The sequence below is a fragment of the Mauremys mutica genome, unplaced genomic scaffold (genome assembly GCF_020497125.1).
Source record: "Mauremys mutica isolate MM-2020 ecotype Southern unplaced genomic scaffold, ASM2049712v1 000206F_np12_subseq_1:328963_obj, whole genome shotgun sequence".
Classification (NCBI taxonomy): Eukaryota; Metazoa; Chordata; order Testudines; family Geoemydidae; genus Mauremys; species Mauremys mutica.
The window spans coordinates 106,400-120,562 of NW_025422883.1; the positions used below are offsets into that span (position 1 = coordinate 106,400).

Below are 14,163 nucleotides of genomic sequence, written 5' to 3' on the forward strand. Positions count from 1 at the left end.
CAGAGCCCCCCCCCACGTGCTCCCCCTGCCAGGGAGCGGGGGGGCTGTGCGAAGGGGCCCCCGCTCTGCGGGACAAGGAGAGAGCAGGTCACACCCCTGGCTAGCAAGGCCCACGACAGGCCTCTGGCCCCGGTTTGCTCCGCGAGGCTTCGCCGGACTGGCCGCCGCGGACAGCCTGTTCCCGGAGCTGGCACCTGGAGACCGGGCAGGTGGGAGCTCCCCACCCCGACAGCCGAACTCACGGCTCGACTCCAGCCCGCGCCCCCAGGAGACGCGGCGAGCCCCCTGCCCGCCCCACTTACAGAACCTCCAGGCCCCGCAGCGCGCGGAAGGCCCCGTCCTCGATACAGCCGATCTGGTTCTTGTCCAGCTGCCTGCACAACAAAAGGGGACCCCGTTTTGCTGAACAGACTCCGGGCCCCAGGACAGTCTGCAGGCCGGGCCGGCGCCCTGAGCTGGGCAGAGGAATGTCAAGGCCCAGGGGGCTGCGGGTCGGGAGTGAGGGGCGCCGGCAGAGCTGGGGGAGCCCAGGGCCGAGACAGCAGGGGCTGCGGGTCGGGAGTGAGGGGCACCGGCAGAGCTGGGGGAGCCCAGGGCCGAGACAGCAGGGGCTGCGGGTCGGGAGTGAGGGGCACCGGCAGAGCTGGGGGAGCCCAGGGCCGAGACAGCAGGGGCTGCGGGTCGGGAGTGAGGGGCACCGGCAGAGCTGCGGGAGCCCAGGGCCGAGACAGCAGGGGCTGCGGGTCGGGAGTGAGGGGCACTACAATTATTAGTTGTTATTTAGAGTGCCCTGAATGTCCCTGGCACTCTCCAGACACCGGGTAAGCACCAGGCCCTGTCTGGCACAGCGACCGCTGGGGACCTGGCACTGGAGGGGGTGGTCCTTGGCAGACCTGTGGGGGGAGGCTTATGCAGTATCTGCCCCCACGAGGCCCCCTCCTGGCCTGAACTAAGCAGATATCGCCCCAGGTGTGCACCCTGGCTGTGAGCCCAGGGGCCGCCCCCTGCCATGGAGACGTGGCTCTCCCGGGCTGAGCCCCCCCATTGCCACGCTCGGTGGATCATCCTGCCCCCGCTGCCCGGCACCGAGTCCCGTCGTTCATGGCAGGCGGGGGGTCCCGCTGCACCGTGCGCTCCCACTGCACAGGTGGGAAGGGCCGTGCGGTGCAGGGCAGCACCCATCTGTCTGCATCCCTGGGGAGCAGCAGAGCACGGGACGCCCCAGGGACTCCAATGCAACAAGCCCGAGCTGGGGGCGGGAGGCCGTGACACCCCCCACACACACACTCCTCATGGCTTTCTGCATCCCGAGACCCGTCCTTCCCCAGCTGGGCTCCCCACGCTCTAGTGCCCCCAGCGTGCGTGATCCTGCAGCAAAGCACCGGGGAGCCCCTGGCACAGCTCGGGGGCCCGTCCCGGAGGGGCAGAGGAGCCAGGCCGGAGGAGCGGCTGGACCACAGCGACTCACAGGTTCTTCAGGTCGGTGGCTCCGCGGAAGGCTTTCCTCGGCACGGCCTGGAGGAGGTTCTCGCTCAGGTCCCTGGGGAAACAAAACGTGGGCGGTGAAATCAGCGAAGCCCCGAAAGCGACGTCCCCTCCCTGAGAGTGGGGCAGGCGCTGGGGGAACCGAGACGTGTCAGGTCAGCTCAGTGCCCCTGGCTGGTATCGCCAGGCCAGGGGGCAGGAACAGCCGGGGCCGAAGGCTGGGCTAATGATCAAAAGTCACATCACAAAATGCTCTGTCGGCACTGTCGGGTTTGCAGACTATCCCCAACCACACCTCCAGCCTGCAGAGGGCAGCAGAGTGCAGCCCATGGCTGGGTTCCTTATGCTGTGTACTATCTGGTACCACAGCAGCACCACCATTGACCAAGCTTTAGGGGGCTGTAGCACTCCTACACTCTCTGGTGTTGAGTGTGCCAGACACTCCTCCCTACTCTGGAGAGACCTGGGTTTCTGGGCTCTGCCCTGTGCCAGCTGCCGCACCCACTGTCCTCCCACGAAGCGCAAATCATCAACGGTGACCACCCCTCCAGGCCAGATCACAAGCACAGGCATGATGGGAGAGGTCTCAGCCGAGTCTCTGCAGACACCTTCCCACTGCTGGGCCGTGTCTGAGCTAAACTACTACACCCCACGGGCACTGCATGCACACGTCTAACTCGGCCACTGCTGCTCGGGCCCTACTGCGTGGGGTGTGGGGGGAAGCTGTCCTCGCTGCAGAGCACTGGGAGAAGGGGGCTCCCCTGGCGACAGGGCCCATGGCCATTGCAATGAATGGAGAGACCCCCAGGCTCTGGCTCAATCCCATAAGCAGCAAAGCCTATTCAGGGCTCAGTGCAGATACCAGCGAATGGCCCCGAGGCAGGAGCTGCTCTCCTGGCTGGCAGGGGCACCAGGAACACATGGACAGAGCCTTGGGCAGCCCTGGGCAGCGCCACCACAAGTTGGCCAAGAGCCATCCCATGCGATGGGATCCGGATTCCAGAGCACACGGACACCACCCGGGTCACGCTAATCAGAATTGAATTCTCTGAGGCTTGGCTCTGAACCACAGATCTGGCGGGGGGCCGGGCAGCACCGACCAGGTGAGAGCCAGCGAGAGGCAGAGACTGCCGGGGGGACGACACTGGGCCCAGGCCCGAAGCAGCCAGCGACCATGGGGGACTCTGTCGCAGCCTCCCCAGGCTCGCGGCCAGGGTGAACGCTGTCTGGGATGGCTAAGGGGCAGGGCGGAGCTGCCTGGGGCCGGGGGAGGGCGTGTCCGAATGGATCTGGATGGGACGCGTTAAGAAAACCAACCCGAACGGGAGCCTGATTGGCCTGCACTGTCCCTAGGCTCAGCGCCCGCCCCTGTTGGGATGTCGCCAATCATCCAAGCTGTGCACTGAGGGGGAGGCGCTCTGCCTCAGTTTCCCTGTCAGTACAATGGGAACGATGGTCCTGCCTGAGGTTGAATTTGCAAAGGGCCTTGCCAGTCACAGCTTCTCTGGGACTGAGGCAGCAGGTCTCCCAAGGAGAAAGGGGCAGGTGGCCTCAGTCCCCCAGCAGTGACACAAGGGGAAAGATTGGCCTTCAGCGCCGAGAGCCAATCCAGGCCTCGCACCAGCCGGCCAAGGGCGCAGGTGGGGTTTTAAAGGGGCTTCTAGCTCTGACGTGCAGTTCACGTTCTGCCCAGGGGGTGGCGCTGACAGGCTGTCCCGGAGCTGCAGGGATCTGGGTAAGTTCATTACCTTGTCCCCCGAGAGAAGAGCCCAGGGACCGGGGGGGCTCGTCTCTCTCACCGTCAGCCCCGGGGTAGACGGGATCACAGGGGTCACCTAGTCTAACCCCTGCCGAGATGCAGGATTTATTGGGTCTAAACCAGCCAAGCCAGATGGCTCGTGAAGGAGCTTCCCCAGGCGTCTGGGCCACTGTCCGACTGCTCTTACGGTCGGGGAATTTCCTCTGAGATTGAATCTAGATCTGCTGTGCTGTAGTTTGAACCCACTGCCTCTTGTCCTGCCCTCCGTGGCCAGAGAGAACCACTTTTCGACGGCACCTTTCACGTCTTTGAAGGCAGATCCCATGTCCCCGCTCAATCTGTTCTCTTCCATTGGGGGTTTGTCTGCCCCGGTCTGTTTGCAGTTCACCCTGACTGAGTGACCTCGGCTGGCTCCCACGGGCAGCACCGTCAAACCCCCCTCCCCAAAAAAATTGGCTGTTCTGCAAGGGACACTGGTACGGGCCAGGGCTGTCAGCCCCTGCCGGCTAGAGGCTGCCCCCGCCCCCCGCTCCCCGAGGTATCGCCGCTGAGGGGGTGGGCAGGAAACCTGCCTTCAAACGGCCCATCAGCGACGCTGCATTTTAGTTCTCAAGTCTCTGCCTCCCTCTGCCCAGCGTTTCTGTGGCACGATGGCTATTGAGAGCAACGGACGTGGCTGCTGGACAGAGCTGGAGCCGGAGCGCGGCTGCAAGGCCCAGCGCAGGGGCTGAAACTGTCACCGCCGCTGTGCTTTGATGATGACAGGGACATAAAAAAATCTCTTGCCTGCAGGATCCTCAAACTCCCCAACGTTCACCTCTTCCGCCTCGTCAGACCGAGTCCTGCCCCGGCTCATCTGGCCCGCAGAACGGGGAGAAGCCAGTTTTCTGCCCTTGGAACAGGGCACAAACCCTTCCCGTCGTGTGCGGGACACTTCTGTCGGCACTTGGCTTCACGTTAGACGAATCCTCTCATCTCGTTGCTTCAGTCCTTCGGCCGCTGTTTTCGAACCGCCCTGCGCAAATGTCGCCATCCCGATCACCAGGAAACGCTCGTCGCCCGCTTGCAGTCTGACCCGCAGCTTTCGCATGCCCCGCGGCAGGACGGGGAGCTGGGCCCCGGGAATACGGGAGCCAGTGTCGACGGAGCCCCAGCCAGCCCAACACGCCCACAAACACTGCCCCGGCCAGCGGGCGGGAATGGTGGGAGGAAATGTGGCTTGTTCCTGGCCCATTGCCTTTTCCTCACTGATTTCAGCCCTTTCCAAAAGGTTTCAGTTATTTGACGAAGAAGAAAATGTTTTTTGCACAGAAAAAACTTCCTACCCAGCTCTGTTCACACACACTCCCCTCCTGCTTCTCTTCCACCTCCAGAGACAGCTGCTGTGTGCGTAGCTCGCCCCCCGACTCGCCCAGCCCCAGCCCCTGGGCCCATCGCCTCCTAGCGGGCACCGTGGGCACTCAGCCGTCCCAGGCCACTCAAAGCGTTTGCTCAAAGACTGACTCCCGAGACCGGCGTCCCGCATCTCAGCCCCCGGCCATGTTCCTGTGCCGGAGGAATCGCCAACAAATGGACTGATCCTGCCTGTAAACCCCACTGGAGAAACCTGCTCCCACAAATCACCCCCCAAAACGTGCCCCCATCGGCACCTCCCCCCTCGCCCACCCGCCGTGTCTCTGCTGCTTTCAGGCTGTAATTCCAGGGGGTCTGTGCTGCACCCAGCGAGATGGGGCCTGATCCGGAGCAGGCCCCCGGGCGCTGCTGTAACGTGCGCTAAATAACCCTTCTAGCAGAAACGCTCTGCAGGGCTCTTGGCCGGCAGCCGGCCGGGAAGGAGAGCAGCAGCCTCCCGGCTCTGGCCACCAGGGAGCTGTGACAATTCATTGCCCTGAACATCCGGCTAATCCCCTGCGCTGGCTGGGTGGGCAGTGAAACCTCCCAGCGAGACTCTGGCAAGGCGGGGCTGCAGCCTGCCCCCGGGACGGCTCGGGTGCCCCTGGCTGCTTTGCCACAACCTGTGAGGCTGCCAGGCCACGCTGCCCCCACCCGCTAGGCGCCAGGCAGGGCTCTCAGACCTGGGGGGAGAATTCCCCGCCCCCACGGCCCGGGGCAACCCCTGCAAGTACCCTGGGGGGTTCCCGTCTGCACCGTGCACACGCCCCATCCCACCCTCAGCCCCCCACACCCTCTGTTCCGGCTGCCGGGGCCCCTCGCTTTCCCGTTAGCCCCTGGCTCCCTCCCAACCCACAGCCAGCCGCCCAGGGAGGGCTCCCACTTCCCAGCCAAGCCTTCTCCCTTCCCTGGCCGGGCAGCTCGCCGGCCGGCCAGTGCCTGTTCACACGCAGCACCCCGGCCCTGCTGAGCGCAGCCGAGACCCACGGCGCAGGGGGAGGGGGTGACCAGGCAGTGTCCCTTCAGCCTCCTGATTGTCTCACCAGCGCCGCCCCCCTGGCGCCAGGCACGCAAAGCGCCCTGCTCTCCCTCCCCTCCAGTCCGGTCCCAGGGCTCCCTGCCGAGGCCAGGGGGCTCTGTGCGGTCCTGCGGGGCTCCGGTGTCTCAGAGAAGGCCAGGACTCAGGAGTGCGAGCGTGGGCCCAGATCCACAGGCTCCCCCCCTGCATTGCCTGGGGGATGACAGGACGTCCTGCCCTGCACTGGCACATGCAGCTCCAGGCGCCGGCCCTGGCGAGAGCGGAGCTGGGCCGTATCCTGCGGCTTCCCTTTGCACCTGGCTGCACGCCGAGGGCGCTGCCCTGTCTCCTCGCCGCTGGCCTGCGGCCCCAGGATGCAGCTCTTGGTCGGGACATGGCAGGGAAGCCTGCAGCCCCCAGTGCACTGCTCAGCCCGGCAGGAAGCCCGCTCCAGCAGACAAAGCAGGCAGGGTTAAGCTCCGGCCCCTGCTGCGAGCGGCAGGCGAGGCCAGGCAAGGCTCTTACCACGGCTCCGGCTCCGGGCTAATCCTGCCTTCACACTTTAACCTGATTGAGCCTTGTTTGGCGATGGGCGCTGTGCCGCCGGCGGGATTACAGCTGGACGCAGCAGGGAGGTAATTGCTGCCTGGCGGCCTGGGCTCTGCCTTCTCTGACCCCCGCTGGCTGCTAGCCGGGCAGCAGAGACCTGGCTGCAACTGCGAGCTGTCTCCTTGGGCACGGAGTTCCCCACAGCCCGTCTCCCAGCGCTGGGCGGCTGGCCTGGCGGGCTCCCCTCCCTGAAATCAGGGACCAGATCCCCAGCTCGCAGCTCCACGGAGAGCCCCTCCGGCACACGCTGAACCTGGGTCAGTGCCCCCTCGCCACGCTGACTCACCACCTCCCTCCCCGCAGTCCCAGGGCTCAGCCCTGGGGGAACACGGCAGCTGTGCCAGCCCTCCAGACAGCGCCGCGCACTCCCCGGCAGCTGGCAGCTCCAGGGGCCACGGCCCAGCCCTGCTCCTCCCCGGCCTCCGCCCAGCTGGGAGCGATGGGGGGGCAGGGCCAGTCCCCCCCAGCACCCCAGGACGGGACTAGACCTGCTGCCCCCTGCCGCCCGGCGGGCAGAGCTGACAGACCTGCGGGGCCTGGAGCGAGAACCCCCCACCCACGGCGCTGCCGCAGCCCACTCAGGAAGCCCAGAGCCTGGGGCGAAGGGTCCCGTTAACTGAGACGTGCGGAGCGGGTGGCTTGCTCAGGGCAGCTCCCCTCCCCCCAGGCAGCACATCACAGGCTGCACCTTAGCCAGGTGGGGTGGGTCACTGGTGCCAGGCACAAGCCGTGGCTTCCGGAGCCCGCAGCGGGGCGGCTGGGCCGGCGGAATCTGCTGCGCGCTGGCCCCCTGCTAGCCGAAAGCGCAGTGCGGAGCGTGCTGGGAGATCCTGGGGGCAGCGCGCCCGCAGGGGAGGTGGTGATCTCAGGGAGGGGGCGCTCCAGCGAGTGCGATCCCGTCTGCACGGGCAGGGGGCCGGGTGTGTGAATTCGGGGTTGGCTGCGGCCGGGGATCACACCCGCCCTTTGCAAGCCCCTAACTCTGAAACTCAGGCTCTGACGTACCAGATCCCAGGTCCTGCTACACACACACAGACGGCTTCATGCCACCTCTCGCTCCCTCGCACCCTGGCCCAGCCTGGCACTGACGGGACCAGCTCCTGGCCAGGCAGCCTTCCAGGGGCCGTCAGGAATTGCTGGCGCACAGGGTGCTCCCGCCGCGTCCCCGACCCCAAACGCCACAGCGCAGGCCCTGTCTGCTGACCCAGTGAGATCCCCCCTTCCCCTGGCATTGCCCTCCCTGCCAGCGCTCTGTGCCCACGGCGGGTCCCCAGCCAGGCCCACGCTGCTGCCCTGCCTGGTGCCAAGCAGGGAGCCGGGCCGGAGTTCGCCTCCCTCACAGCTGGCGTCTGACGTCGTCGTCCGCTGCCGGCTCCACATCCCGCACCCGAGCGCTCGGGGTCTCTCCTCGCCCCTCCACTGGGCCCTTCACACCCACCGGCTCCAGGTCAGGGCAAGCAAATGGAATTTCTACTGCCGGGAACTCGTTAGCATCCAGCGGGCGCCACGCTCGCAGCAGATCAAAGGCGTTAACCCTTTCGCTGCCGCCAGGCTCCTGCTCCTGGGGCTCTCTGCTCAATGCACCAGGCCGGTTCTGCCAGCTTCGGGATTTAACTCCTTCATGCCCGCCATGCCGGGGACAGGATGGCACAGCTGTGCCCCAGGAACTGCCCAGGCCCGGCAGCAGGCCGCTGCGCCCGGCTCCTCTCTGCCCTGCCATTGTACGGCCAATGCTGCCGGAGCGGGGGGTTTCCACCCTTCCCGCTAGTGGGGCCGGTCCGGGGAGAGGGACCCAGCTCCCCCCAGGAGCCCGCCCTCACCAGAGAGGGGGATCTGCCGGGTTTAGCTGCAGAAGCAGGGCCAGATCCCATCTTCAGCGGCATCAGCGTCAATCCGCAGTGACCCCCAGAGAAGCCAGTGGAGTAGCACTGGCCTCCCTGCGGTGTGCGGGCCAGCAGGACCTCACCCGGGCTGCCTGCCTCACACAAACTGCTGCAAGCAGCACAGACGTGACTAGCCCAAACTGAGCCAGAAACTGCCAGAACAGAGACCGGCTCAGCCCAGAGGCCATCCAGCCCCAGAGGGCAGCACCGGCTGCTGCAGAGGAAGGGCACGAACCCTGCCATGGCAGTCTGGGATCACCGACTAAGGAGGAGCCAGTCAGGGCTGGATGCAGGAGACGTTACAGCCCCATCAAACGGGCCATCAGATGGTCTCATTATCCACAGAAATGTCCAGGCTTTTGCTGAACCCAAGGCTTCAATGCCATCCTGTGGCAGTGAGTTTCACAGGCTAACGGTGCGACGCACGGAAAAGCACGTTGTTTTCTCAGTTTTAGATGAGCCGCTGTTTGATTTCCCATTGTTTGTTTATAATGAGGAGGGGTCAGGCCATCAGTTACTCACGGCTAATGGCTCCCGGCGTCTAACAGCTGTGCAACGGCCCAGCCGCCATGGGCTGAGCTCATCAGCGTGGCCGAGGCCGGAGACCGAACACCTTGGGGGGCTCACAGCAGCAGGGGAGGGGCTGGGGGAAGCCAGGGTCTCCTGCAGCCTAGGCCCTGTTTGGTCCTAAGCTGACGCAGCACCTGGGTCCTAAGCTGACGCAGGGGGCTGAGGAAGGAGATTCACTGTGGGCCGAGTGCAGCCTTAGCGTAAGGGGGAGCAGCACCGCTGGTTGCAGGGGATGTCATGCTCTCTTACCCCAGGGCTGATCTGGGCCCCGCCAGCGGACCCAGCGACTGCCCCAGCGTCCCCCACCCCCATCCCTGAGCCACGGCGACGGCTGCAATTAGCACAGAGGCGGCACCGGCAATTGTGCGAGGCCATTTCCCAGCTGTTGGTCTCCCCCTGTTTCTGGGGGGGATGCAGGCAACAGCTGGCAGGCAGGACTGGGTGGGGGCGGGGTGAAAGCAGGCCCCTTCTCGGGCAGAGGGCGGGGAGAAGGCTTTGGCCCCAGCCATCCCAGCGTGCTCGGCGCTGCGGGCACGTGGAGGCAGCTCGCACCCTCGCTCCGTCTGACTGGGCGGGTCTCGCCCTGCACCTGCTCTGGAATTACCCAGCGAACGGGGGCGACAGACCAGGCCTCGCCTGCACCTGATTCCAGACACAGCTGGGGCTTCCCATGCCACAGTCCCAGCCAACGTCGGGTCCCTCCCTGGGGCAACCCTGGGGCAAGCAGCCACCGGCCAGGCCAGCGTGTGGTCAGCCTCAGCCGCCTCCCCTTCCTCCAGCGGGGATGGGCCCAGCCCGCCGACCCCTTCGCTCCAGAGAGTTCAGGGTGAGACGGGACCATTCGAGCCCCCAGGCTGAGCGCGCCCCTCAACGCGGGCGTGGCCAACGCACCTCGTCCAGACAGGCTCCGAGGGCAGCAGGGGAGGGAGAGACCCCGGAGGCCCAGGGCTTAATCCCCCTCCCTGGGAACAGTGTCCCCCGAATGCTCTGACTGGACGGTGCCTGGCGCCCGCGTCAGCCGCTGGCTCCCTGACCCTGCGGGAAAGGCTGCGCGGCCCGGCCCCAAGCCCTCGGGAGCACACTCGGGGAAGCGAATCGGAACGGCCCGGGAGAAGGCTGCACTGACCGGGCAGGGAGTTTCGGAAGCTCCGCGGGGCTCGTGCAGCGACTGGCCGAGGCCGAGGCCCGTGCTCTGGGGGGGCATGGAGGACTCGGGCCGCCTGGCCGGCATCCAAGCCCAGCCTAGCGTAGAAGCAGCGCAATGAGCGGGAGCCGGAACCTGCCTGCGGGCAGCGCTAGGCACAACACACTCAGTAGCTCAGCCTGACAGCAGGGAGCGGGAAGGTGCACAGAGGCTCCGGCGTTAACGGAAATCAATAGACTAATCAGCACTCGCATTAGGCCACGTCTAGCCCCATCAGACGAGTCGCACGCCGGCGTTTTGCGCTCGGGTTTTCTGCTGAGTCTGTGGGATGCTGCATCCCAGATTCTCAGCATTGTGGGTGTGACAAAAAAACGTGTGACAGCAAGTGCCGCAGCAGTGCCTGGCGGCCCGGTAACTGCACGCGGTTCAGTCACTGGGCTCCGCTGTGCCTGATGAGATGGGTGCGCACTGGGGAGGTGCCGTGCTGCACTGCCCCATGGCAGCGCCAGGAGGTGCGGTGCCTCAGGGAGCCCCCGAGCTCTCTCCCGTCCTGCCGGCCCTGGCTGGGGCTGGAGGGGGGCTGTCAGCTGAGAGGTCTCCCCACAGCACCACTCCGCTGAGGTGTAAATGGAAAAGCAAACAGCCCTTCCTGCCGAGCCAGCGCTGGGCCCCGCTGCCGCGCTCCGTAGTGAGGCTTTGCGTCCTGGCCAAGCTCAGAGCTAATTTACTTCTGGGCTCTGGGGCTTTTCATTGCTAATAAGTGTGAAGTCGGCCTCGCTCGCCCGTCCGGATTCAAGGCAGGTGAGAATGAATCCGAGCAGAGCTGAGAAGTGAGTCCCAGCTGGCCCCGGGCTCGGCTCTGGCAGCCTGGCCAGCCACGCTGTGATGCTGCTGGAGGCCACAGGCTCTCACCCCATGCCCAGAGCCCTGGAACAGCAAAGACTGGGGCCCTCTGGCAGGCTCAGCGTCCCGCAGTCACTGCATCATTTCACAACCCAGCTCCTCTCCCAGGAACAGACGGGCCCCAGCCAACTCCCAGAGCCAAACCCTGATCCAGACCCAAGTCTCCATAATGGGCTGAACCAACCCTCCAGGTCCAGGGATGCAGGGCCTGGGAGGTTCTGAAACTCAGCTCTGAACCCAGCATCTTGGCAGAAAGAGACTCATCCCGTGAGCACACTGGGCTTGGCAGGGATGAGCTGCCTCAGTGGGCATTGAAAGCACCTTCTGGGCTCCCCACACTCGGTGGGCGTACTTGGAAATAGGCAAAAAAGCGAGGGAGGAAGGGAGGAATTCTTGGCCCAGGTTCCCTGACAGGTTCCCATCCATGCAGCATCCCTATAAAGAGGGTTTGGAATGTCCAGGCGAATGTTTGAACTTCCCAGGTGCCTCCTAAATTAATATAAATGAGAAGCTAGAAAAGTGATAAGGGAACAAAGGGACTCTAGGGGACCTCTATGGCTAGCTGAGTTCAGAACAATAAGGAGTTTTTTTAAGTATATTATGAACAATAAGAATCCTAACGATGATATTGATGCATTGCTAGATGGAAACAGTAGAACTACCAATAATGCAGAAAAGGCAGAAGTGGTCATTAAAGATTTCTGTTCTGTATTTGATGTGGTCATATCGTATGATGATGACAATGCTCTTTCTATTCCATTAGTATCTTGGAGAATGTTAAACAGTAGCTAATAAAGTCAGAAATTGTTAAATTAGCAGCTCCAGATAACCTGCACCCAAGAGTTTTAAAGGAGTTGGCTGAGGAGCTCACTGGTCCACCAATGTTGATTTTCAATAAGTCTTGGAACACTGGGGAAGTTCCAGACAACTGGAAGAAAGCAAGTGTTGTGCCAATATTTGAGAAAGGTAAATAAATTATAGGCCTGTCTGCCTGATATGGATCCCAGACAAGATAATCAGGAGGCTGTCACGGAGTCCCCGGGCGCTGCTCTGGAACGGCTTCCCACCAAGCCAGGCAGGACTCTGGGGAGCCTCCTCTCCCTCGGAGCAGCCTGTCTGCAGGGCAAGAAGCTCCCACGGCTTCACCTCCTGGGTCTCTCCTTGGAGCATTCAGTATCCTCTGCCCCTCCGTGCGCTTCCCCCAGCGAGTCCGCCCAGGCGGGGTCCTGGGGAAGCCACAGGGTCCTGCCCCCCACTCCGCAGTCAGACGTGACTCTCAGCCAGCCAGTAACACAGAGGTTTATTCGATGACAAGAACAGGGTCCAAACCAGGTCTTGCCAGTACAGACAACAGGACCCCCCTTAGTTAGGTCCATCTGGGCAGGGGCGGCTCTAGGATTTGTGCCGCCCCAAGCAGGGCGGCACGCTGCGGGGGGCGCTCTGGCGGTCGCCGGTCCCGCGGCTCCGGTGGACCTCCCGCGGGACGCCACCCCAAGCGCGCGCTTGGCGCGCTGGGGTCTGGAGCCGGCCCTGCATCTGGGGCCCCAGGGAGGCCACAGCCCCGCTGGGAGGCCCGAGCCTCCTCGGGGCTCCCCTCCATTTTCCAGCCAGCTTCCAAAAACCCCCAACCCCCCCAGCCCCTCCTCTCTGGGCTGCGTCTCTTTCCCAGGCCAGGAGGTCACCTGATCTCTCTGTCTCCAACACCTTTAGCATCCCCTTGCAGGGGGGAAGGGCCTGGCCATTAGTTGCCAGGAGACAGAGGGTCGGCCAGAGCTGAGGCCCCCCCCACAGTATTCAGAGGGAACATTAAAACCAGTCCCACTTCATCACTCCCTAATAAATCTTCTGTGTTACTGGCTGGCTGAGAGTCCCGGTGACTCGCAGGAAGTGGGGGTGCAGGGCCCTGACTCCCCCGCACGCCGTGACACCCTGGCTGAGAGTCCCGGTGAATCGCAGGAAGTGAGGTGCAGGGCCGGACTCCCACACACGCCGTGACAGTAATGTAATTAATGACAATCAACAGAGGTTTGTGGAAAATAGATCCTGTCAAACTACCTTGCTCTCTGTAATGGAGTAGGAAGCACAGACTGTCTGTGTGGGGGAGGGGGAGCCAGAGGTTTAGGTGAGATGCAGGAATTCAAACTGTGGGCTGAGCTGGGCCTGGGGGAGGGGAGGTGACACCTCTGGCCAGGGCAGACACAAAGGAAGGAGGCTGAGGAGAGAGGAGGGGCCGGAGGGGACTGACAGACTGAGGTTGGCTGAAGAAGAGAGGGGAGGCAGGGAGACCGAGCTCTGATCCCCGGGGAGGGGGGGGCTGTGAGGCCCCCCAAGATGGGGCTAACCGGGGGAATCCGGTTATCTGTGCCTGCAAGACCTGTGTTGGACTGTGTCCTGTCGTCTAAATAAACCTTCTGCTTTACTGGCTGGCTGAGAGTCCTGGGGAATCGGCAGGGAGACCGGGGGTGCAGGGCCTGGCTCCCCCACACTCCGTGACACTCTCTTATTTGGATGAGATGACAGGATTGGTGGAGAAAGGTGAGTGTTAATGTGATACACTCCGACTTCAGTAAGATGTTTGACTGGGCACCGCATGACCCTGGATTATCACATTCAGTGGACTGAAAACTGGCTGAGTGACATGTCCCAGCCTGTCACTGTAAGTGGGGACCAGGTGTGAGAGATTTTGCAGCATGAAAACGATTTAGAGTCACAGATTCCTCGGCCAGCAGCGACCATTGTGATCAGCTCATCGGCCGCCTGTGGAACACAGGCTGTGGGCTGTCCCCAAAGTAATTCCTGTAACAGGTCTGGCAGGAAAACCTCTCATCTTAATGGACCAATGGTCAGTGCTGGAGAATCCAGCAGGCCCCTGGGTGAGCTGTTCCAATGGTTAATTCCTGGCTCTGTTAAACGGACGCCTTATTTCCAGTGCGAGTGTGTCTAGTTCAATCTCCAGCCACTGGCTCGTGTGAGACCTTCCTCAGCTCGATGGAAGAGCCCAGTAGTAAATACCTGCTGCCCCTGTCGGTGCTGGGATCCAGTCACCCCTTAACCGTCTCTTTGCAAAGCTAAATACACTGAGCTCCTTGAGTCCATTGCTACCAGGCAGGTTTTCTAACCCTCTGACCCATCTCGTGGCTCTTCTCCGACCCCTCTCCAATGTATCAGCATCAACTGCCAGACTGCACGGAGCTACAACGGGGAGGCTGCTGGGGAGAAACAAACAGGAACCGAAACGATGACAGAGCTAAGGTACCTCCAGAGGGAAGACCCAGGGTCCTTCGGGTAACAAGGGGGGAGCTGTTAGCTGGGAAATGCCCAACCAGGCTAGCAGGGTCGGTTTCCCGAGGCCTAGGATCAAAGGGGCACCAACCCATGAAAGAGCCCAGCCTAGGGGGCA

General features: G+C 63.4%; 1 protein-coding gene across 1 annotated transcript in view; it reads right to left on the bottom strand.

Moving 5' to 3' along the window:
• LOC123357017 (slit homolog 1 protein-like) overlaps nucleotides 1-14,163 on the bottom strand; it is a 138,896-nt gene that overhangs the window by 52,673 nt on the left and 72,060 nt on the right. The window contains exons 5-6 of the mRNA XM_045000277.1: nucleotides 1,469-1,540; nucleotides 303-374 (exon numbers count right to left, since the gene is read on the bottom strand). Coding sequence (XP_044856212.1) covers nucleotides 303-374; nucleotides 1,469-1,540 — 144 coding nt within the window. The remainder of the gene's footprint in view (nucleotides 1-302; nucleotides 375-1,468; nucleotides 1,541-14,163) is intronic.